Below are 25,250 nucleotides of genomic sequence, written 5' to 3' on the forward strand. Positions count from 1 at the left end.
CAAACCCCTCTCTGGGTCACAGGTTCTCTGGATTCACCTCGGCCTGCCCAGGCCTGGCACAGCATCAACATGTGATATTGGTTGAGCCAACGTGAAGAGAACTAGATTGTTCGTATTTTAACTTTCCAAACGTGATATTTGTTGAGCCAACGTGAAGAGAACTAGATTTCCCACCAGCTCACAGGCTCTAAGCCATGACAATCCCGATCTCAAAGCTCCTCCCAAGAATTCCCTCTAAGAGTTTGCTCTGTTCGGTCGGTATACAACGAGCATTTGAGAAATTCCACCTGCGTCTTTACTGGCCCACCTCTTTGCAAACTTTCGAATCGGTTTAGAGCTGAAATGATACCTGCAGCTCCTCTGTTACTTGAAGTCTTCTTTTTTCGGCTTGTTCAAGTTTTTCTTTCCACACTCTTTTCAAAGAAACACAAAAGAGTTTAAAAAAGTTAAAAAATATCTACATAGATAAATCATTAAGAATCAAGGCATAATGAACAAAACTTAGAAAACCGCTCAGGAGTAAATCAAACGCCATGGTCTGGGGACGAGCTGCTCCACTCGTATGGGAGGGAGGGCTGAACACAGACCCAGGCGCCTCCCCGCTGGCCCCCCCGTCTGCCCCCACCGGCCCCCCGCCCGCTCAGCCGCGCCCACCTCTGCATGTCTGCCATGTGTCTCTCCTGCTGATGCAGCTTCATTCTCAAGGAGGTTATTTCTTGCCGGCAGAGCCTGTATCGCTCAGGGTCAATGTTCTGACTGCTTCTTTGGGCAGCCTTTAACTTTTCAATCTCTGCTTTCAATTCTAAACATTTGTAAAAAGGGGCCTGATTAATGACATTTGATATACGAGACACGAACATCCAATCTTCTATTTGAAGTCTTAACAACCACTAAGTGAAATATTACTTATAATTACTTACAAATCCCTACCTGGCCTTAACCTGAAAAACCACTCTCCTGTTAATGAATCCCTCCCTCTTAGCAGGATGGCCACAAAATGTTTTCTCCAACACAGGGCACTAGTCTGGGACGAGAGGCGCGAACCAGCCCTGCCCCGGCACACCGTAACCCATGAAGACTGGGGACAGAGATCAAAGGTTTTCCAAGCTGGAATTCAGAAGACTTATGTTTAATGGAAATGGCCCCGCTGGTAGAAGAGAGCGGACGCAAAGGGGGAAAGACTGAGCGGGAGCCAGCCGGCACCCGAGGGCGCCATGCACCGTCGAGCCGCGGCGGGCAGGACGCGGGGCTCGGGCAGGACGCGGGGCTCGGGGAAGCGCGGCCTGCGGGCGCTGAGCGGTGCGGCAGCGCTGAGCCAGGGCGGCCGCTGCTCCCAGAGGCCCCGGCCCCGCCCCAGCCCCGGCTCCTCCTGCCTGCGCCCCCGCGGGCTTCCCGCAGTCAGCGTGGGAAGGTGAGGCGGCGCTGCTGCAGCCAGCCTGAGAGGAACACCCTCGACTCTCTCAAACCGCTTATGCTCACGACTGAAGAGGGTGAGTGAGACGAAACTCGAGTCTGAGCCTCACCCCGGATGAGCGCGGCGCTGAGGTCCTCGTTGACCCTGGCGGCGGTGACGATGCTGCGGGCCTGCGCCGCGTACCTCAGCGTGCTCAGCGTCTCCTCCACGCTGCTGCCCGCCGGGCTGACCGCGGCCACCATGGCGGTTTTCGAGTTTCCGCTCAGACTCTCCTTCAGCAGCCTGGGCGGGGAAGAGCAGCGACCTGACACACCGGGCGCCCGGGGAGCGCAGCGCACGCTGCGGCGCAGAGTGACACGGCGGCCCCCACTCAGGCACCACCTGGGAGGCTTCTGGGACTTGCAGCTCGGCTTAGGTCTCCGAGCACTTTACTTCCTCTCACGCTTTCTATTTTCTTTTGTGAAACAATAGTCTGTGCAGAGATTTTAAAACATGGGTAACTATCCTATCTTTAGTGAAATTCCTCTCCCCACACTAGCCTGGGAACTGCTTCAGGGAGGGACCCTGTCTGGTCGGCTTTGAGTTTCTGGAGCCACCACGATGGTTCAAAGCCCCTGCTTGCAAGTGCAGAAAATGATGGATGAACATTATAAACACAAGCTTTGTTCTCTGTTACTAACACATGCAAAAGCCTTATTTGAGAGGGAAAAATAAGCTTGAGACTAAAAAGCCCATCTTTACAAATACGGAATGAACCAGTCTCAGCTTTCAAAAGTTATTCTTAATTTTCAAGAGGCATTAAAGAAAATCAGACTGCTCTCTGAGAGGCTTTGAGGTGGCAATTAAAACATAATAAAGTATAAAGACACACTGCTGTCAAGGAGAGATACGCCCTTCTCAGAATTGAATATTAAATCTATACGCATTCACTCATGAAAACCCTTTTTGAACCAGCCAGTGTGCGCTAAGCTTCCCTTTACACTCACAGGAGTGTCTGGTGACACCACGCGTGCCCAACCATCAGGCACGAACGAGAGTGAACACAGTAACAGAGGCTGACTGTCACAGCACGCACCACGTGTTACGAGCATCTGTGCGCGCTCAGTTACTCAGCCATGAACACACCGTGTTATGAGCTTCTGTGTGCACGCTCAGTTACTCAGCCCTGAACACACTGTGATACGAGCTTTTGTGCGCGCTCACTCAGCCGTGGACACACCGCCTGTTACGAGCTTCTGTGCGCGCTCAGTTACTCACCCATGGCTGACTCTGCAATCCCGTGAAGGGACTACAGCCCACCAGGCTCCTCAGTCCGTGGGATTTTCCAGCAAGAATACTAGAATGGGTTGCCATTTCCTTATCTAGGGGGTCTTCTCAATCCAGGGATCGAAATTGTGTGTCTCCTATGTCTCCTGACGGGCAGGTGGGCTCTTTACCAATGCACTCCCTGGGAAGCCCCCGAGAGTTTTTACATCCATCATTCACCCGCACTATCCCAGCTGACTCAGTGGTAAAGAATCTGCTGGCCAACACAGGAGACTTGGGTTCAGTCCCTGGGTCAGGAAGATCCCCTGGAGGAGGAAATGGCCACCCACTCCAGTATTCTTGCCTGAGAATCCCATGGACAGAGGAGCCTGGAGGGCCACAGTTCACGGGGCTGCAAAGAGTCAGACGCCTGCGCGACTAAGCACACACACACACAACCCTCACAGACAAGTCTGGACACACACCCGCTATTACAGGCAAGGAAACAGGCGGGAGGCTATCAGGGTCAAGTCCAGGCAGCCTGGCTCTTGCACCCACACGATAGTTACATGAGTCGGCCTATGCCCCTTTCCCACACTACTCTCTGTATCTTGTACAGTTCTTTACTCTTCAAGAGCTACTTGCCAGGTGAGGACAGACTCGCGGTAAGGAATGAACACGCTCCGCCCACCAGCCTGCTCGGACAGTGCAGAGATGACCTTGCCCAGGGTCAGCAGCGACTTGTTAATGCTCACGCCTTCCTGGGGACAACATCAAACATTTTAATCAAACATAACTGCTCCAGAATAAATTTGTTTCACAAAATATATTTCTTCCCTAATTGCTCCTTGGAAGAAAAGCTATGACCAACCTAGACATCATATTAAAAAGCAGAGACATTACTTTGCTGACAAAGGTCCATCTAGTCAAAGCTGTGGTTTTTCCAGTGGTCATGTATGGATGTGAGAGTCGGTCTATAAAGAAAGCTGAGCACAGAAGAATTGATGCTTTAGAACCGTGGTGTTGGAGAAGTCTCTTGAGAGTCTTCTTGGACTACAAGGAGATCCAACCAGTCCATCCTAAAGGACATCAGTCCTCAATATTCATTGGAAGGACTGATGCTGAAGCTCCAATACTTTGGCCACCTGATGCGAAGAACTGAGTCACTGGAAAAGACCCTGATGCTGGGAAAGATTGAGGGCAAAAGGAGAAGGGGACGACAGAGGATGAGACGGTTGGATGGCACCACCGACTTGATGGACATGAGTTTGAGTGAACTCCGGGAGTTGGAAGGACAGGGAAGCCTGGAATGCTGCAGTCCGTGGGGTCGCAAAGAGTTGGACATGACTGAGCTACCGAACTGAACTGATAATCACTGAGTAAATACTTTCTTTCAGAATCTACCAACTTCCTTTGGATTCAAAGTCTACTGTTTCTGAAAAGCAATCATAACCAAGAACTATGGATCCCTTTTTAAGCCTCAGATCACAGTCTATAAAGTGCAGGTTCAGAGAGGGGTTTTTTCGGCTAAGTATGCTGAGCTTGTAATCTTCTAAAAACAAAGCACAGGGGGCACTTTACCTTCAGCCGCTCCCCACTGGTCCCGGTCGCTGAACACCGCTCACTGCCAGCCAGGTCCACGAGGTTTATGCGGCTCCGAATTCTGTGGTCCAGCTCCTGCCCCTCTACAAATTCTATCTGGAGCAAAAAGGCATTAAAATAACACATCATGAGTTCTTTCATGACTTGCCATCAGCATAAGTCTGCAAAACAGAAAGTTACGCAAGATTCAAACACAAGGGATAAAGACACTTTGTTTCCTTGACTCCGTGACAGTTTATCAGAACACAGCACGCAGCGCGGGGACAATGCCAAAATAAAAGAGACGACTGTAAAGGGCTAAGAGCCTGTAACTACTCAATTACATTAAGGAAACAACGATAAATCGAGAAAAAGCCTGATTTATAAAAGTGTTGCTTATCCCAGCACTGAAGTAGCAAAATGTTTAAAAGCAACATAAATGTCCAACATCAGAGAAAAACCTGAGGACTTTTAATAGTCAAAGGAATGCTATGTAGCTATGAAAAACAGTATTTTGTAAATAATTTTAAAGGCATGAAATCATTACAGATTTTGTAAATTTGTGATGTGTGATTATAAAACAATTGAAAGGTTATCTACCAAACTGTTGAGGGGGTTTATCTGAGTGGAGCCTACGGCTGAATCTATTTTGGCTGTGCTGGGCCTTCACCGTGGCTCCTGGGCTCCTCATGCTGCAGCAGGCAGGCTCTAGAGCGAGACGGCTCAGCAGTTTCAGTGGGCTGGGTCTTAGCTGCAACGTATGGAATCAAGCCCGGTCCCCGGCTTTGGGAACGCAGAGTCTTATCCATTGGACCACCAGGGGAGTCCCTACATTATTTAAAATCCTTTACCTTCTGACATGTTTTTGCAAACACAAGTAATATGTGTTATTGATAATATATTACCATATATTGATATGATGTGAGTCATTGCGTGTATGTGCTAAAACCCAATCATGCTACATACTTATGTGACTTTGCTTTTACCTTTGATTTAAAGGAGGAAATAAGGACAACATACAACTTGAAGACAGCGAGCGTCTTTCCTAAGAAAGCCCTCAGTGACACGGTACCTTGGCCTGGGTCATCACCAGCGTGAGCACGGAGTGAGAGCGCGAGCTCTTGTCATTCATGCCGGTGGCGGCTGTGGCCTTCTGCTTGTTCCCCAGCTCCAGCCAGACCTGGCGAGGGAGGCGGGCCAGAGCTCAGACGGCGCCAACCAGGGCCAAGTGCGAAGCAAGCACATATGCACACACCAATAATCATAACCACTTTGCAAAATAAAATTATCAATACAGATTTATTTACTCATTTGTATTACCATTTTCTAGTTGTTCATTTTCTCTGTCTCAGAAACTTGAATCAGGAGATAATACCTTGAAAAGGTTATTTCTATAACTCTAAACTGACATGATAATCAATTTAAATTTTTAGTTTAGAAGAGTATTTCTTTTTATTAAAGTTTACACAAAATCAGTTGATTATAAATTAAGATTAACCTTTAATTTATGAGAACAGCAAGTTAGGGGAAATAATCTTGTATTTATGACTCTGATCTATCTAGTGAACAGAAAACAAAATACAATCAACCTTACCTGGATATCAGAATAAGAACTGACAACATTCCTATTTTAAAAGAGCAAAAAGACAAAATCCATTTTACTGATGATCAATCACACTCCTCATAAAACAACCACCTTTCAATTATATAATTATTCCATGGATATCACAATGGAATAGACATTATTATATTGATTGTGACAGTCTTTCATTTTCTCCATTCTTAGGTAGGAAATAAAATATAATGCTTTAATTTTGTCTGATTTTTTAAAATATGATTTTTCTTGATATAAAGAACCTTAGCATTTGAACACTGGAATATCCAAGTCTAAGTCAGGAGACCAAAATATAAACTTTTAACCCCTATGTTGGCGTAGGTACCCGTATACACACACAGGGTGTGGTTAGGCCAAAGGTGCATGTTGAAGTACGGGTGCACGTGGGTGTGGGTTTGCGGGTGTCGTGGGTCTCAGCACAATTCCAGATTTACTAAATGGAGTTAAATCTTTTCTCACCACTTTCCTTTTCCCTTAAAAAAGCATTTGGAGTTGAAAGCCAAACACATGACTGTCAGCACAGTTCCAACTCCAAGCATCGAACTTGGCGCCTTCTCCCCTCCACGGCTTAAAGGGACACATGAAACAAGCGGCTCGAGAAGGCAGGCTGAACTCAGCGGGCGAGCGGGGAACGAGAGAGGTCAGAGAAGGCAACTTCCCTCCGTGTGATTAGTCCTCTACGAGCGCTCACAGAGAGAAGCACGAGCAGCAGCTAGCTCTCCACTTGGAAAGAGGAGGGACGTCTGACTGGAGAGCATTCAGGCCAGAAGACAGCAGAGAGGCAGCGCCTCCCGGCCGGGGGGACCCTCAGGAATACAACACGCCGCGCGCGCCTGCCCGCCTACCGAACTCACAAGGACAGGCCCCGCCCACCTGCCGCCCAGGCTCAGGTGGACAGGCCCCGCCCACCTGCCGCCCAGGCTCACGTGGACAGGGCCCGCCCGCCCGCCGCCCAGGCTCAGGTGGACAGGCCCCGCCCGCCCGCCGCCCAGGCTCAGGTGGACAGGCCCCGCCCACCTGCCGCCCAGGCTCACGTGGACAGGCCCCGCCCACCTGCCGCCCAGGCTCACGTGGACAGGCCCCGCCCGCCCGCCGCCCAGGCTCACGTGGACAGGCCCCGCCCGCCTACCGAACTCACAAGGACAGGCCCCGCCCGCCTGCCGCCCAGGCTCGTGGACAGGCCCCGCCCACCTGCCGCCCAGGCTCAGGTGGACAGGCCCCGCCCACCCGCCACCCAGGCTCAGGTGGACAGGCCCCGCCCGCCCGCCGCCCAGGCTCAGGTGGACAGGCCCCGCCCGCCCGCCGCCCAGGCTCAGGTGGACAGGCCCCGCCCGCCCGCCGCCCAGGCTCAGGTGGACAGGCCCCGCCCGCCCGCCGCCCACACTCGCGTGGATAGGCCCCGCCCGCCCGCCCGCATGCCGCACTCACGTGGACAGGCCCTCGACGTACGGGCCCGTGGCAGGGTGCTCCCGCACTCGCAGCTGTGGACAAACACAAGCTCCGTTAGCACAATACAAATATTCTATATAAAATGGACTTCCAATTATCTTTTTTTCTATATTTTGAGTCTACAGTAAAGAGACTTGTCTCCACTTTGCCCAGAAATAAACATTAGGTTCTCACAGAAACATACCTGCAAGGCACCCGGAAACTGCCTCAGGATCACAAACCAGTCACGTTCTCAGTGTTTGACCGTAGATTTACTATGACACCAAATCTAACGGCTTTCTTGGTGGCTCACGATGGTGTGACCACTCACCTAGAGCCACACATCCTGGAATGTGAAGTCAAGTGGGCCTTAGGAAGTATCACTACAAACAAAGCTAGTGGAGGTGATGGAATTCCAGTTGAGGTGTTTCAAATCCTGAAAGATGATGCTGTGAAAGTGCTGCACTCAATATGCCAGCACATTTGGAAAACTCAGCAGTGGCCACAGGACTGGAAAAGGTCAGTTTGCATTCCAATCCCAAAGAAAGGCAATGCCAAAGAATGCTCAAACTACCGCACAATTGCACTCATCTCACACACTAGTAAAGTAATGCTCAAAATTCTCCAAGCCAGGCTTCAGCAGTATGTGAACCGTGAACTTCCTGATGTTCAAGCTGGTTTTAGAAAAGGCAGAGGAACCAGAGATCAAATTGCCAACATCCGCTGGATCATGGAAAAAGGAAGAGTTCCAGAAAAACATCTATTTCTGCTTTATTGACTATGCCAAAGCCTTTGACTGTGTGGATCACAATATACTGTGGAAAATTCTGAAAGAGATGGGAATACCAGACCACCTGACCTGCCTCTTGAGAAACCTGTATGCAGGTCAGGAAGCAACAGTTAGAACTGGACATGGAACAACAGACTGGTTCCAAATAGGACAAGGAGTGCATCAAGGCTGTATATTGTCACCCTGCTTATTTAACTTCTATGCAGAGTACATCATGAGAAACGCTGGGCTGGAAGAAGCACAAGCTGGAATCAAGATTGCCGAGAGAAATATCAATAACTTCGGATATGCAGATGACACCACCCTTAGGCAGAAAGTGAAGAGGAACTAAAAAGCCTCTTGATGAAAGTGAAAGAGGAGAGTGAAAAGCTTGGCTTAAAGCTCAACATTTAGAAAACGAAGATCATGGCATCTGGTCCCATCACTTCATGGGAAATAGATGGGGAAACAGTGGATACAGTGTCAGACTTTATTTTGGGGGGCTCCAAAATCACTGCAGTTGGTGACTGCAGCCATGAAATTAAAAGACGCTTACTCCTTGGAAGGAAAGTTATGACCAACCAAGATAGCATAGTCAAAAGCAGAGACATTGCTTTGCCAACAATTGTCCGTCTAGTCAAGGCTATGGTTTTTCCAGTGGTCATGTATGGATGTGAGAGTTGGACTGTGAAGAAGGCTGAGTGCCAAAGAATTGATGCTTTTGAACTGTGGTGTTGGAGAAGACTCTTGAGAGTCCCTTGTACTGCAAGGAGATCCAACCAGTCCATTCTGAAGGAGATTAGTCCTGGGTGGTCTTTAGAAGGACTGATGCTAAAGCTGAAACTCCAATCCTTTGGCCACCTGATGCGGAGAGCTGACTCATTTGAAAAGACCCTGATGCTGGGAGGGATTGGGGGCAGGAGGAGAAGGGGACAACAGAGGATGAGATGGCTGGATGGCATCACCAACTCGACAGACATGAGTTTGGGTGAACTCTGTGAGTTGGTGATGGACAGGGAGGCCTGGCATGCTGCGATTCATGCCGACGCAAAGAGTCAGACACGACTGAGCGACTGAACTGAACTGAACTGGTGGCTCAGATGGTAAAGCATCTGTCTGCAATGCAGGAGACCTGGGTTCGATCCCTGGGTTGGGAAGATCACCTGGAGAAGGAAATGGCAACCCACTCCAGTATTCATGCCTGGAAAATCCCATGTACGGCGGAGCCTGATAGGCTACTGTCCATGGGGTCGCGGAGAGTCAGGCACAACTGAGCGACTTCACTTTCACTTTCCAACACCTTACAGGTTTGTTATTCTCAAGTCCTGCCGTAGCCACTGTTCATGTGCTTTTAGGTGCTTCCAGAACACGTTCAATTAATTTCATTTAACATCTTTTTCAGTTTCACATTATACATTTTACACTTCATGAGCAGAAAATTTAAAACACATGGAAGTCTTAGAAGGAAATGCCAAGTTTTGCTTAAGTCTGTAGTTGCTGCCAAAGGCAGACTGAGTGACTTTGAGCAAGTGACCTCTTCAGATTATAGCTTCTCAATCTCCACAGTTCTTTACAAAACTAAAAATCTTTTCATTATTATAACAGGTTTTTAAAAAGTTTATGCCTTGTGAAACTTTCTATTGCACAGAAAATATTATCTGTAAGACATCAGCTTGCTAAATAATCCAGTGAAATACATATGCTTCAAAATCAAGGCAGTTTTTTTAAAAGTTCTATTCTTTTTTTGGCTTCGCAGACTTTTAGGCATTTGATATTTGACATGTGTGATCCAACTAAATCTTGGAATATATGATCTTTAATATTGACACAATACTTGCTTAAGTAAAATGAGGTTATAGTTAATAACTCATTTAATGTCCACTAACAATGCTGTTCAGCTTATTTAGTAAGTGGCAACGCAGTTAGCCTGCACATCGAAGCATTTGCTGTCATATAGGAGCACTGCAGTATTTGAGCCATGTATCATCTTGAGAACTAATATCATTCTATGCATCAATAAAAACAAATTAAAAACACCAAGTTTTAAAATCTTACCGTTTGCTTTCTCTGCCAATTTTCACCTTTACAAACAAGAAGGTCATGAATTCTTTCATTGTAGACTTCGAAGAAGCTCATCTCAAGATGGTAGCTGGCCTAGCAGAGACAGAAACAGAGCCAACAGCTTAGCTGAAAGTCCTTGCGCTCCTTGCACCTCAGATCTCTTACGGCTCTAGGGTCCCTATGCAAGGCCTTCCCAGGTGGCTCAGTGGTAAAGAACCCACCTGCCAAGGCAGGAGACCAGAGACCCAGGTTTGATCCCTGGGTGGGGAAGATCCCCTGGAGGAGGAAACAGCAATCCCACTCCATTACTCTTGCCTGGAGAATCCCACGGACAGAGGAGCCTGGTGGGCTACAGTCCATGGGGTCGCAAAGAGTGGGACACGACTGAGCAACTTAGCAGGCAGCACGCATGCACACATCTCCATATAAAGAACTCTTACAATCCAACCACAGAAGGACAATCAATCAGTTAAAAAACAGGCATTTCTCCAAAGCAGATGCACAGCCAACAGGCACAAGAAAAGGTGCCGAACAGCGCAGGTCAGCAGGGAGAGCGGGTCAGAGCCACGGTGAGAAACTGCTCCACACCCGCGAGGACGGCTGCAACCGAGCAAACGGAAAGCAGCGAAGCTGGTGAGAGCTGGAATCGGACCCCGGGGCTGCGGGTGGGAATGTAAGATGGTCCAGGTGTCGTGGAAAACGGCTGGCAGTTCCTCAAAGGGTTCTGCATAGACTTACTATATAACCCAGCAATTTCACATCTACCCAAACGAATTACAAATAAATTAAAATTACTCATAAAAATTGTACACCAATATTCATAGCAGCACTGGATAGTGCAGTGGCCAAAAAGTTCCCTTGGGTTTTCCATCAGATGGTATGAACGAACTTTTTGGCCAACCCAATAACCGAAAGATAAAACCAGCCTAAGTGTCCATCAGCAGATGAACGGATACAGAACACGCCGCGTATACACAAATTGGAATACTACTGAGCCACAAGGAGGACCGAAGAGTCGATACCTGCTGTACCCACATGAACCTCAGGCTGCAGACACTCATTTACAGGAAATGTCCAGAACTGTAGGAAAATTACAAACTCCCAGACTACCCTCCCAACCAACCGAATCAGGATCTCCAGCAGCTTTTCAGCAAGTAAACACACACACGCACGTGTGCACACATGCGCACAACTGCCTCTTGACACATTCCTGGGAGCTCTTATCATCAAGCAAACATGGGAAAAACTGGTCTTGCAGGCTGCCTGCAGACGGCTGACCACAGGCAGGACTGGGTGAGGGCATGGGCCCCCGGCACTGGGGCGGGACGGGGCGGGCGCGAGCGGCTGGGGCCACCCCTGGGCTGAGTGTGCAGGCCGCTCCCCAGCCTCCTGTTGCTGCCGGCACAACACTGACCCTGCTGTCCTCCGGGAGGTACGCGGCCCCCGACTGCAGACACGCATGACGGGGCAGGGCCACCGCACACGTCCCACCACCCGCACAGGTGGTAGAGCCGAGGAAGCGGAGAAGCCGGCGGGAAAGCCCCTCCGTCTCTGCCCACCGGGAGGAACAGCCTGCGTCTGAACCCGCTCCCCCTCTGGCCCCAGGGGAAAGGGCCAGAGCATGCCGTCTGCGGAGTCGGCCTCAGTGGCCTCAGCTCTGACTTTAACGCGGTCCGCCTGTTCTCTACTCGAATACGAACTCTTACAGAGACCGTGAGAACATACCTCTTCCGTTTGTTTTTTGGCTATTTCAGCAAAAAGATCTTCACAAAATCTTGGAATTATTCCTGGTTCTTCACTAAAGCCCATCATCCTAGAAAATACATTTATGAGTTGGGGGGAGTAAAACTAATTAGGTTTTAAAATTCTTTGAGGGGAAAGTAAACCTGAATTTCCTCTTCTATAAAGTGGGCTAAGTAAGAACTATCTAATTCAGAGCCTTCCAGCACAGGGCCTAGAATACAGTAAGAACTCGATAAACGTTAGCTGCTGTTAAAACTCAAGTATCTCCTCCCAGGACGGGTAGTAGAGCCAGACCACTGATGAGATGACTTGCTTGTGATTCTCACAACAGGGCTTCCAAAATAACCCGAGCTTCAGTTTACACAGCAGATAGAATTTACAGTGAAACAGGGCCGATGATGCCGACAAGGTAAACAGCATCTCACGATATACAGCAGCCCAGAGATAAAGCGGCCTGCAGAACTGCAGTGTGAAATGGGTGAGACTTGAGCCCAGAGCAGCAGTTTCAAAAAGACATTCCATCAAACTGCTGTTCTCACAAAGGACACAAATGCTTCAGGATGGTCGGATTCACAACACAACTTACGTGTATGACTTTCCAGAGCCAGTCTGGCCATACGCGAACAGACAGGTGTTGAAGCCTTGGAAGGCCTGTCCTAGCAGCGGGGCCGCCAGTGCCTGGTACACGGCCATCTGGCTTGCAAAGCGCGGGTGGCGCTCGTCCACGGACCAAAAGGAAAGATCGTAGGCAAAGCTGTACACCTGTCGCGTGCCAGGGTGCTCCACAACGATTCCCTCCCCATCCAGGAAGACCGCCTGAGGTGCTCCTTCTCTCTTCTCCCTTTCAAAAGAAGTGCACGTTATCTTCATTGCAATTATTGTGAGTATTATTTCCACAGAATAGAATAAGGACTTCAGACTACAGTAGAACATTCCTCCAGGGCAAGACGGCTCTTTAGTTTTCTGCGGAACATGCAGAGCAGCCCACATCATAATAGCGGGTTTCCAAAATCTATTTCCCCAGCTCCAGTGCCACTGCTCAAAGGGAAAATGGAATTCCAGGTTTCTTGTCCAAAAAATTCCCCTACTTGTATAGGATTTTCCATCTTCTTCCCTTTCCTCTTAAGTTCTCCCTTGTCTCATCCCGTCCGCTGAAATCTACCTGTACCTGTAGTTCTAACTGGAAATGTATTCAAAAACAACATAAAGAATTTCTAGAGGTACGAATCTATACAAAGCTGGCAAGAAACAAAAGCACAGTTTCGACAAACTCAGTTAGATACAAGTTTGAATTGAAGTGTCTTTGGGATACAAGGTACGTTTCTGTGACTCCAAAGGTCCTTCCTGCTTTAAATCATCTCCCTTAAAACTCTGACTCTTTGCATCCACTGTGCTTCTATCTCAGACTCAGGAGGAAATCTTTTTGCCCTAAGCTGCAGAAAAGCACGAGTCCTTGTCTGGCCACACAGTTCTTTTTGCCACCAACTCTGCTTAGATGTGGAGGAGGCAATGGCAACCCACTCCAGTACTTACCAGGAAAATCCCATGGACAGAGGAGCCTGGTAGGCTGCAGTCCATGGGGTCGTGAAGAGTCGGACACAACTGAGCGACTTCACTTTCATTTTTCACTTTCATGCACTGGAGGAGGAAATGGCAACCCACTCCAGTGTTCTTGACTGGAGAATCGCAGGGACGGCAGAGCCTGGTAGGCCGCCGTCTATGGGGTCGCACAGAGTCGGACACGACTTAAGCAACTTAGCAGCAGCAGCAGCAGCTGCTTAGACAAGAATTCACTGTGGAATCCACCCTTCTCGTCCTCCCAGCGGCCCTGCTGCAGGCTGCTCTGGGGCCCACGCTCCGTCCCTCTAGGGCCGCCACCTGTGCGGGCTGTCCCGCTGCTTCTCTGCCCTGAGCAGTCCTGAGGCTCTCCCTGAGTTCTCTCCCCTCATCACTCACCCACATTCTCACTAAAAGGCTCAGCGCCCTATGGAATCCGCCTCAACCGCTGGCCATGCAGGTTCAGGCCAGGGGCCTGCCCACACTGCAGTCATCACGCATGTGTGAAGCGTCGGTTCAGTCACGCTGGACTCTTCGCTGCAGCTGCCAGGCCCCTCCGTCCATGGGATTCTCCAGGCAAGAATACTGGAGTGGGTTGCCTTGCCCCGCTCCAGGGGACCTTCCCGATCTAGGGATCGAAACTGTGTCTCCTGTGTGTCCTGCGTTGGCAGGTGGATTCTTTACTGCTGAGCCACCTGGGAAGCCACAGGGTCACCATACCCTCCTCCAACTCACTTAGATCCAAACAGACTTAAAAAAAACTGCTGACTCTGTGAAGTCTTCACAGTTGTCCTCAAAGCATTTAAAGATAATCAGATGCTACGGTCACACCAGGCGAGTCTGTCTGTTTCTCGCCCACAGGCACTCATGGGGAGATTTTTTGCGGTCAAAGTCAAACCTCACAGATCAGTGTGTGTACAACCACATGTCACAGATGATACGGCGATAACCACCACCCTGGAAAGGGTTTTGGAAGGACCTGTTTGGGGAATGAGCGACCAGCTGTTGCTCTTTTTAAGGGAAAGGTAGAAGACACCACCATCTATGACAGATTTGAAAGCAGACTGCCTTAGGGACTGACGTCAGTCAGACGTTTAAAACAGATATATCTGGAGAAACTTCCATTTGCAAAATATGGTGGTTTTTTTTTGTTTTATAGCCAATCATCAAAAATATCCACATACTACCACCGAACCGGGAAGCTCCGTCTATAAAAAGGCAGTGCCAGCCAGCATGAACACGCACCAACACGCAGAGCAGGTTGGCCTCGGATAAAAAGCGGGTCACGTACCGGCTGCTGAAAGGCCTGACTCTGACCGCCACTGTCACTTGGCTGCTCTCCACCTTCAGGGGCCCTGTTTCTGCAGAGGTTTTCTGAAGTGCGGTTTCTTCCTCAAGAAGGAATGTATTTTCCCGTGACCTTTCCCTCTGACTTGCAAGAAGAGAGCTCTGGGGCGTCTGTTTAACTTGCAGGGTGGGCCTCCTGCTTCTCAGAACCAAGGCAGCGGGGCTCCGAGGCTGCAGGACGCCACGCCTAGGTGTTGACCTGGGCTCTGAAATACACTTGAAGGGTGTCCTTTTCTCTAAGCTTTCAAATCTACGTGGAAGTTTCATGGCTTCCTTCTCAGCACCCCTGTGATGCGAGGCCCCTGCTCCTGACACTCTGGTCTCCAACCTGCTCTCAGTGGGCCTAACTGCCACGCACGGTGTGCGAACAGCTTCAGTCTGACTCTGGGAACCGGCGGGCGCTCGCTCACGTAGGGACTTAAGGGCAACGTTCTCACCCACCCCACTGAGGGCAGAACGCGTCGCTGCGCATTTTCCATCAGCCTTCATTTCAGGGTCTTTGGGGTCTGGAGTTAAAGATACGGAAGGTGCAACAGGCAAGTCTTTATCACTGCTTACAGCTTTTACACTTATACCAGTTTCTGGTGAAGGCCGACTATTTTCTGTCCTGCCGCCCACATCCTGCATTCCTTTCCACTTTCCCATGCAATCTGTCTTAGTCCGACGCTGTAATGCAAGGCGTGTTTCTGCCGTTTTCGCACCGGCGTCTCCCGACTCACGACCAAGCAAAGAGGGTTCCTTGCTCCTGGTCGCTCTCCTCTGAAGTGTCAACCTCCCCACAGGGTTAGGAAGGAGGCGTGTGTCTTCTGTTTTCTTACAGGCAGAAATAACGTAAGTGCTGTTGATGTCTCTGACTTTACTTGCAGATCTCAGTAACGGATCATCATTTTCACACTCTGACGAGTCTGACCTCGGATGCAGCTTCAGCTTGCTGCCCTGGGGGAGGACACTCAGGGATGACGTCTTTGTGGAGGAAGGAACACCAAGGAGATCTCTGTCGTTTCTGCTGTGTGCGGTGGAGGCTGACATGGTGGCAGAAGGTTATTTTTAAGAAGAATGTTGCTGAAGAAATGTTAAGCTCTTCTTTAGACATTCACTTGACTTCCGGCCATTTCTTATGCAACAGTTTCCAAAATTATCTGCTAAAATAAAATAAAAAAATAAAATTTAAACTGCGCAGATTACAAACAGGCTTTAAAAACACAAGGACCTTCCATGGGAAAGTGACTTCTCAGGGGCATATATTAGGTCATGATCTCCACTGAGATATCGTTCCCAGGCAGCTTCGGACAAATCTCTGACCTCAAAGACCATACAGTCATTGCTCAACAAACATGTGCTAAGATCCCATGAGGTGCCAGGCCCTCTGGTGGATACTATGAATTTCAAAGACAAAACTCTGCTTTCATTTCCTTAGTCTAGAAAGAATGCACAGATAAAGACTGCATCAGGTCAAATGTGCCAGGTGACTTAAAAAGATGTAAAAAGCACATGTCAAAGAAGATATAAGAATAGTCAATAAGCACATGAAATGATGCTCAACGTCATGGGTCATTAGGGAAAAGCAAGTCAAAACTATAATGAGATACCACATCATACCCATTAGGATGGAAACGATCAAAAAAAAAAAAAAAGCAGAAAACAAGTATGGACCAGGACATGGAGAAATGGGTAAGCTCGTAAACTGTTGCTGGGAATGTAAAATAGTACAACCACTGTGAAAAACAGTAGAGATGGCCTCAAAAAATTAAAATTAGCATATACTAAGTCGCTTCAGTTGTGTCCGACTCTTTGTGACCCCAGGGACTATCGTCCACCAGACTCCGCTGTCTGTGGGATTGTCCAGGCAAGAATACTGACTGGAGAGGGTTGCCATGTCGTCCTCCAGGGGATCTTCCCGAGCCAGGGATCGAGCCCATCTCTCTTACGTCTCCTGCGTTGGCAGGCAGGTTCTTCACTAGTGCCACCAAATTAGCATATGATCTAGCAATTCCACCTCCGGGTATACACCAGAAAGGATTGAGAGCAGGGTCTCAAATGAAGGGATATCGGCCTACCCGTGTTCACAGCAGCATCATTCATAATAGAGAAAGTGGGGAAGCAACTCGAATGTCCACTGACCAATGAATGGCCTACCAAAACGTGGTATATCCATACAATGGAAAATTATTCAGCCTTAAAAAGGAAAGAAATTCTGCAATATGCTACAATATTGGTGAACCTTGAGGACATTATATTAAGTGAAATAAACCAGTCCCCAAAAGACAAATAATATATAATACCACTTGTATCAAGTACTTATAGTAGTTAAAATCAGCAGCAGAAAGTATAATGATGGTGGCTAGGGAAGGGAGCACGGAGAGTTATTATTTAATAGATGCAGAATTTCAGACTGACCAGATAACTAGAGTTATGGGGTGGATGGCAGTGATGACTATGTATTTAAGGATGTACATTTAAAAATGGTTAAAATGAATAAATGCTAGAAAAGAGAACATGTCAGCAGAGATTTTTTTTAAGTGCCCCCCAGTTTGGGGAGCAGTGAGGGGGACTAACAGACACCCCAGCACCAAAGTTAAAGACCGGAGTGAAGCATTTCTGCAGGTGCTGAATGCACTCGACATGCAAGAACGCCTCGGGGAGATGAGCCTGAGAGGTGTCACAAGGCAGCTCATACCCAAATAAGTACCAGAGACAATAAATACAAGCACTGTAAAGTAATCGCTTGTGTTGAGAAAACTTATGCAAGATCAGTTAAGTATTCAGCCTGCCCTCTAGCAGTCAGACAACAAAGTTGACAGGAATGTAAGCAAATACGTGTCAACAATATCTATCCAGTAGTTACGGAGAAGGCAGCGGCACCCCACTCCAGTACTCTTGCCTGGAAAATCCCATGGGCGGAGGAGCCTGGCAGGCTGCAGTCCATGGGGTCGCAGAGAGTCGGACACGACTGAGCGACTTAGCAGCAGCAGCAGCAGCAGCAGTCATGTTTAGAAGAAAAGAGAACAGCAGACACAGCTGAGGTCTGACTTCCCGTCAACGCTGCATCCAACTGGTTATACTGACATGAACAAGTCTTTAAATTTGCATGTCTGATTCTAACTTGAAAATGACATCTGATGAAACTATTTCATTGTGAAGGCAAAGAAAGGAACCCTCATTTAAAACAGAGTGAGGGGTGGGAGTGGAGGGTATCTGAACAGGAGCTCTCATGTTTTATCCCTTGCTATATTCAGACTCTACAGGAAGAAGCTAGTTCACATCCCAGGGCAAAGAGGAAGAAAGGTTTCATCCTCACCCAGCAACGGCCCAGTCAATGAAAAACTAGCAGCTCAGCCACTAGGAGGTCATCACCACCCAGGCTGTCCCTCTCCTCTGACGGACTGTCATTGAATTCCCTCCTTTTCTCCACACAGGCAGGCCTCATCTGGCTTAGGGGCTTCGCTTTGTTGCCCCTTCTGCATTTTTGTTACAAACTGAATGTTTGTAGCAACCGTGCGTCAACAAGTCAGTGCCGTTTTCCCAAGTGAGCATCTGCTCTCTTCAGGTCTGCGTCACAGCTCTGGAAATTCCCACACTTTAAACGTTTCCATTAGATGCTACTGGTCAACGCGATCTGTTGCCAGTGGAACTGATGTTAGTAGGAGGACTCCTGAAGGTTCTGATGATGGTTACCGTTTTTACCAACAAGTATTCTAAATGAAGGGATATACATTGTTCTTTAGACATAATACTACTGCACACATAACAGGCTACCATATAGCACATGTGTAACTCTTCAATGAAACAAAACATTCAGGAGACTGGCCGCGCCGTCCCCCTGAGCGCACACGATCTGGGAGGCGGAACCAGCTGCCCCTCTCCTGGGGCTGGTCCCCACTTGAAGCTCGCCGTGAGCTGCAGCTCTCTGCTGCTCCCACAGAGACTCGTCCTGCTAATACAGCAACTAACCGTCGTATTTTTAAAAGCAACCCCAGAGATCATGACTCTGGAGGCACAAAACAACAGAGGTTCATTTTTAAGTAACCTGTGCAAGTTCCAAATCATTAACAATCATGCCAGGATCGAAGCATCTCCCATCACCTTCTAACTAAAAGCAGGCAATCTTTTAAAGATTTCCTGATACGGAAGTAAATACAGAAGCAAGAAGAAACCGAGGACTTGACCCGCAGCTGAAAACCGGCTGCTATTTACAAGGAGCACGACAGCTCGGGGTCTGGGGAGGGGCGGGGGTACGCCCCGGGACACTGGAGGGAAGGGGTGCCCAGACCCCGGGGTGGGCTCACAGCGGCCACCCCGCCGCCCGGCGGCCACGCGCCCGGAAGACGCCCTCCGAGGGGTCCGCGGCGGGGAGGGCGCGGCCCGATCCCGCCCCTGGCCCTCCCGGGAGAACCCCGGCCCGCCGCCCTTGGAGACCCTCGCACCCGTCCCCGGGGGCCCCCGGCCCTCCCGGACTCCCGAGCTGTCCACCCACCCCACCCTCGCCCGCACCGACGCGCCGCCCCCGGACCACAGCCCCCACCTCGCAGGCTCCTGGCCTCCTCGCGCCGCTCACGCCTCCGCTGCCGCCCCGCGGTTTGAATACGCGCCCCGCCCTCTGATTGGCTGCCGGGCGTCGCGCACGCACGTCTTCCCGGAAACGCGCGCGCATCTCCTAGGCAACGGCCCCGCCCCCTGGGTTGCGCGCGCCGCGCAGGGACGCGGGCGGCCGGGGCGCGGACTGCGGGCGGGGGGCGCGCTCGAGGGGGCGGGGGCGCGGACTTCGAGCGGCGGGGGCGCGCTCGGGAGGGAGCGGGGGCGCGCTCGGGGTGCTTGGCGGAGGACGCGAACGTTGATGCCCTTGTCCAGCTCCGGAGCAAAATGAGCACCATCCGTCCGCCTCGCCCCCGGACCTCTCTGTGCAGAAATAACTGCGTGCCCCCTCGGTAGCCACAGCCATTCACGGTTGTCTAGGATTTCGGGTGCAAAGCCTAGTGATGGGAAGTGCGCTGAATGTCTTAGATGGAAGTTTTTCATTTAATCCTGAATACCTTACCAGGTAAATATTAACATGATCCCCCAGTTTACCAATGAGGGGCTGAAGTTTACAATTAAACTTGTGAAAAATTAGACAACTAGCTGGCGGTGCAACTAGAATTACAAGCCCACCTCGTGAGATGCAACTCAGTTTCTAGAAATATCCTAATAAGGTTTTGAAGCACGAAAAAATAAGTATACTTGCTGAAAATTAACCAGATGAACGAGACGAACTCTAGTCGAAAAGATATTTTAAAGTAACTTTTTTAAATAGCAAAAAGTGCAGGTAAAGAAATTGGATTCAGCGGGATAGGAAGAGAAATTAGAAGGGACTCTGAATGCATAGAAAAATTGAATGTATAATAAAATGCTCATTCTAAAACTCTAAAATTCATTCTAAAATTTATTGAAATTAAGTTATAGAGCAACCATCAGAAAAAAAGAACGCAGTATTTATCAGGTCTATGGGAAAATAATCAAGTCTAGAGAGCAAAAGAAGATATGGCAAAGGAGAAGACCGACAAACACAAATACATAAAAATTCTAAACTCATACATAGTTCAAAGTAATGAAAATGAAATGAAGTAAACTAGAAGAATACATTAAATATGGCAGAAGGTATAAAGATACCTTTCAACATGACAAGTAAAAAAAGTTTATAAGTAGAAACAGATAGTTCAGTTCAGTTCAGTTGCTCAGTCATGTCCAACTCTTTGTGACCCCATGAACCACAACATGCCAGGCCTCCCTGTCCATTGCCAAATCCTGGAGCTTGCTCAAACTCATGTCCATTGAGTGGGTGATGCCATCCAACAATCTCATCCTCTGTCATCCCGTTCTCCTCCTGCCTTCACTCTTTCCCAGCATCAGGGTCTTTTCCAATGAGTCTATTCTTCACATCTGGCCAAAGTATTGGAGTTTCAGCTTCAGCATCAGTCCTTCCAATGAACACCCAGGACTGATCCCCTTTAGAATGCACTAGTTGGATCTCCTTGCAGTCCAAGGGACTCTCAAGAGTCTTCTCCAACACCACAGTTCAAAAGCCATCAATTCTTTGGCACTCAGCTTTCCTTATAGTCCAACTCTCACATCCATACATGACTACTGGAAAAACCATAGCCTTGACTAGACGGACCTTTGTCGACAGAGTAATGTCTCTGCTTTTTAATATGCTGTCTAGGTTGGTCACAACTTTCCTTCCAAGGAGTAAGTATCTTTTAATTTCATGAACGCAATCACCACCTGCAGTGATTTTGGAGCCCCAAAAAATAAAGTCTGCCACTGTTTCCACTGTTTCCCCATCTATTTGCCATGAAGTGATAGGACCGGATCCCATGATCTTAGCTTTCTGAATGTTGAGCTTTAAGTCAACTTTTTCACTCTCCTCTTTCACTATTTACTCAACAAGTATTTATTAAGCTTCTTCTACATGTCAGACCTTGGACTAAGCGGTAGGGGTAGGAGTGAGAGGGTGTGGACCCTCCTCTCAAGCAGCTCACCAATTTCTGTCGCTAGAAATGTGCACTTTTAATTCTGATGCAAAAATCACGGTACTGAAATTTTAAAACTTTTTTTACACTTATACCTAATTTTTTTTTTTTTACAGTTGCATTTAATGTCTGGGTTTCACAGTTTATTTTTATCTGAATTATTTTTGTGTGCACAGCCACTCACTCCTACTCCTACTGCTTAGTGTAAGGTCTGACATGTAAAAGAAGCTTAATAAATACTTGTTGAGTAAATACCAGACCCCTCTAGAAAGCAATATGATCATTTATAGAAGGAAACATAAAGAGATTCATGTTCTTTGCCCTAGTTACTGCACTACAAAAATTTATTCTTAGAAAATGTTTCAGTAGAAACCAAATAGTCTGTGGGCCCCAAACAGAAAAACTCTCCATGGCTTACCATGAAAGCATGCATTAAATGATTAAAAATAAAGGGGGAAAATAATTAATTATATTAGAACAATTAAAGTCATTAAAGTTACAGTGACAAATTAACTAGCAGACAGTGCATGGCCAAAGGACCTGCTTCCGCCCCAGACTGTGAGCACAAGATGGAGCAGGGCTTTGTTTGTGTCCCCCTGGGCCCCCCGTGCCTGGCACAGAGCACCTTCACAGGACACGCTTCCTGGACACACTTCCCTCTTCTCCTTCTTGCTCTGCATGAAGCTCCTGATTTAAGTCCAACTATGGGAACAATCCTCAACAGAATCAAGGGCCCCCTCTGAGCCAGCTCCAGGTTATGCAAGAGGGATTTCGGTCTTTTATTTATTACACTGAGATGGTGCTCCTCTCTTCAGATCCTGCCCACAGCTCGCCTGCAGGGAAAGTCATTTCTGGGGATCTCCGCTTCTGCATCTGGGAATTGCAGATGCAAATGCCACCTACCTGAGAGTCGTGTGAGGATTAAATTAGATTATGCACGCAAAGTGCTTAGTGTGGAGCTGGGTACAGGATTATGCTCTACAAATGTAAGCTACTAAATTGCATTGCCTAAAAACATCCTCCAAAACGCTGCAAAGCCCTGGCCAGTGCTGACGAACTGCAATCATGCATGCGCAGGCTGTCTGCTACAATGAGGACACATTTTACTTTACGAAGGTTAAGGATTATGACTTAATCCCTAGAAATAACCGCAAGATGGAATAGCTCATTCCTTTGTGCTGGACTCACTGGACTCTATTAAAACTTAGGAGAGAGCAATGAAAAACCATCTCCAAGGGGAAGCAGAACTAATCTCCATTTTGCTCTAATATGATTAACATTTTTTAGAACTTCGGATCTTCTATGCTTTTTGATGGAAGACAAGAAAAAGGAGTCTATACACCTGAAACTAACATGGTGTTGTAAATCAACTATACTTCATTAAAAAAAAAATAATATTGAACTAAAAATAAAAAGGAGTCTAGAAAATGCAGATGTGACCACACAGGGTTCAAGGGTGAGCAGCCCGCAGGCACCGAACTTCATCTCAAGCCCTGGGGCCTCTAGTCTAGACTTTGCGGACACGTCATCTCCTCCAACATCCATACATGTGGCCTCAGAGCACTGCCCCCTCCCCCCGGTTCAGGCAGACGAAATATTTCCTCCCTATGACACAGCTGCTGGTTAAAAGGCCCTGTAGTTCAAACCTGTCTTCAGCTTTGACTCATTAAAATAATAGCTCCTCCAGGAATCTAAAGTCATACAATCTGCTTGCCACTTGGATCACTTTACTTCTCTATCCCTTGGTTTCTGGGCCTGTAAAAGGAGATGTCAATAATAACTAGAAAAACCAAACCAGACCATGTAAGAGAAATTTTTAGAAACAGATGGCACATGACTGTAAATTTTAATTGATGCATTTTGCTTTATTGATGACACCAAAGCCTTTGACAGCATGGATCACAACAGACTGGAAAATTCTTTAAAAATTCTTAAAAAGATGGCAGTACCAGATGACCTGACCTGCCTCCTGAGAAATCTGTATACAGGTCAAGAAGCAACAGTTAGAACTGGACGTGGAACAACAGACTAGTTCCAAATAGGAAAAGGAGTACGTCAAGGCTGTATATTGTCACCCTGCTTATTCAACTTATATGCAGAGTACATCATGAGAAACGCTGGGCTGGAGGAAGCACAAGCTGGAATCAAGATTGCTGGGAGAAATATCAATAACCTCAGATATGTAGACGACACCACCCTTATGGCAGAAAGCGAAGAAGAGCTAAAGAGCCTCTTGATGAAAGTGAAAGAGGAGAGTGAAAAGCTTGGCTTAAAGCTCAACATTCAGAAAACTTAAATCATGGCATCTAGTCCCATCACTTCATGGGAAATAGATGGGGAAACAGTGGAAACAGTGGCTGACTTTATTTTTCTGGGCTCCAAAATCACTGCAGATGGTGACTGCAGCCATGAAATTAAAAGACACTTACTCCTTGGAAAAAAAGCTATGACCAACCTAGACAGCATATTAAAAAGCAGAGACATTACTTTGCCAACAAAGGTCATAGTTAAAGCTATGGTTTTTTCAGTGGTCATGTGTGGATGTGAGAGTTGGACTGTGAAGAAAGCTGAGCGCCAAAGAATTGATGCTTTTGAACTGTGGTGTTGGAGAAGACTCTTGAGAGTCCCTTGGACTGCAAGAAGATCCAACTAGCCCATCCTAAAGGAGATTAGTCCTGAATATTCATTGGAAGGACTGATGCTGAAGCTGAAACTCCAGTACTTTGGCCAGATGTGAAGAACCGACATTGGAAAAGACCTTGATGCTGGGAAAGATTGAAAGCAGGAGGAGAAGGGGACGACAGGATGAGATGGTTGGATGGCATCACCGACTCAATAGACATCAATTTGAGCAAGCTCCAGGAGTTGGTGATGGACAGCGAGGCCTGGCCTGCTACAGTCCATGGGGTCGCAGTCAGATGTGACTGAGACTGAACTGAACTTCTTTAATCCACCAGAGGGAGACAAACCAAAAGAAAACGTATAGAAAGTGTTCAGAAGTGAAGCGAGCACAAAGACTTACGTTAGGATAAAGAAAACTGATGAACTCATGCTAATCAGTGTTCGTAGCACATAAATCTATCTCAATTTATCCAAACTCATAATTTTTAAATTATTAAAATAAGGGTATGTTATCTGGCTGTACAAAGAAAAGAAAAACAACACCCACAGGTGTTTGTATTTGGTTGCATTTTAGGCTCCGTGATAAAAAAAGAAGAAAGTGCGACAGGACTATGAGAATTAATTTTAAAGCCCAGAAGAGCAGTGGAGGAAAAGTGGTCAGAGCTGAGCTCCATCACCGCTAGTGGAGGGACCCGAGGCAGGCCTCCCTGTATAGTTCCCTCACCTCTGACTCCGATTTCTGGATTAAATTATCCAGTGAGAGTGAAAGTCACTCAGTCGTGTCAGACTCTCTGCGAGCCCATGGACTGCGGCCCTGCAAGCTCCTCTGTCCATGGAATTCTCCAGGCAAGAGTACTGGAGTGGGTAGCAGTGCCCTTCTCAAGGGAACTTTCCAAACCCAGGGATTGAACCCAGGTCTCGACCTGTGTTGCAGACAGATTTTTTACTGTCTGAGCCACGAGGGAAGTCCCTAAATTATCCAATAAGCCAGCAATTCCTAAGTCCCTTCTTTATGTAAGGTGTGTCCGTTATCTCATTTAATCTCCACAACCCTATAAGGGTGGTGCTATGATCACATTGCTGCTGTTTTGCACATGAGGAAACTGAGTTTCCAGGCAGCAAGATGATCTGCCTGGTAGTATTGGCCTCTTTAAGTCACAGAGCCAAGTTCAGAACTCAGGGAATGGGGCTTCCTCCCCGGTACCCTGCAGGGCTCCCCTGAACTGCTGTTTTTACAAAGATTCTTTCTGAGTCCCACATTTCTGTGACACTGTGATAAGCATAGGAGTTAAACAAACTTGAGGGTGGTTTGAATCCCATGGATGGAGGAGCCTGGCGGGCTACGGTCCATGGGGTCGCAAA

At 48.0% G+C, this 25,250-nt stretch overlaps 1 protein-coding gene across 2 annotated transcripts in view; it reads right to left on the reverse strand.

The window, feature by feature from the left end:
* The window catches only part of KIF14 (kinesin family member 14), a 42,480-nt gene extending 23,128 nt beyond the window's left edge, over window positions 1-19,352 (reverse strand). The window contains exons 1-13 of one of the 2 annotated variants that reach the window (XM_018060822.1): window positions 19,283-19,352; window positions 14,705-15,899; window positions 12,443-12,697; window positions 11,839-11,926; window positions 10,108-10,206; window positions 7,284-7,336; window positions 5,835-5,865; window positions 5,313-5,420; window positions 4,241-4,357; window positions 3,305-3,420; window positions 1,524-1,696; window positions 655-802; window positions 350-413 (exon numbers count right to left, since the gene is read on the reverse strand). In XM_018060822.1, the coding sequence (XP_017916311.1) occupies window positions 350-413; window positions 655-802; window positions 1,524-1,696; window positions 3,305-3,420; window positions 4,241-4,357; window positions 5,313-5,420; window positions 5,835-5,865; window positions 7,284-7,336; window positions 10,108-10,206; window positions 11,839-11,926; window positions 12,443-12,697; window positions 14,705-15,789 (2,337 nt within the window). In that variant the 5' untranslated portion in view covers window positions 15,790-15,899; window positions 19,283-19,352. Of the gene's footprint in view, window positions 1-349; window positions 414-654; window positions 803-1,523; window positions 1,697-3,304; window positions 3,421-4,240; window positions 4,358-5,312; window positions 5,421-5,834; window positions 5,866-7,283; window positions 7,337-10,107; window positions 10,207-11,838; window positions 11,927-12,442; window positions 12,698-14,704; window positions 15,903-19,282 lie in introns of both variants that reach the window. The other variant, XM_018060821.1, reaches the window with a different exon arrangement.

The sequence above is a fragment of the Capra hircus genome, chromosome 16 (assembly GCF_001704415.2).
Source record: "Capra hircus breed San Clemente chromosome 16, ASM170441v1, whole genome shotgun sequence".
NCBI classification, from domain to species: Eukaryota; Metazoa; Chordata; class Mammalia; order Artiodactyla; family Bovidae; genus Capra; species Capra hircus.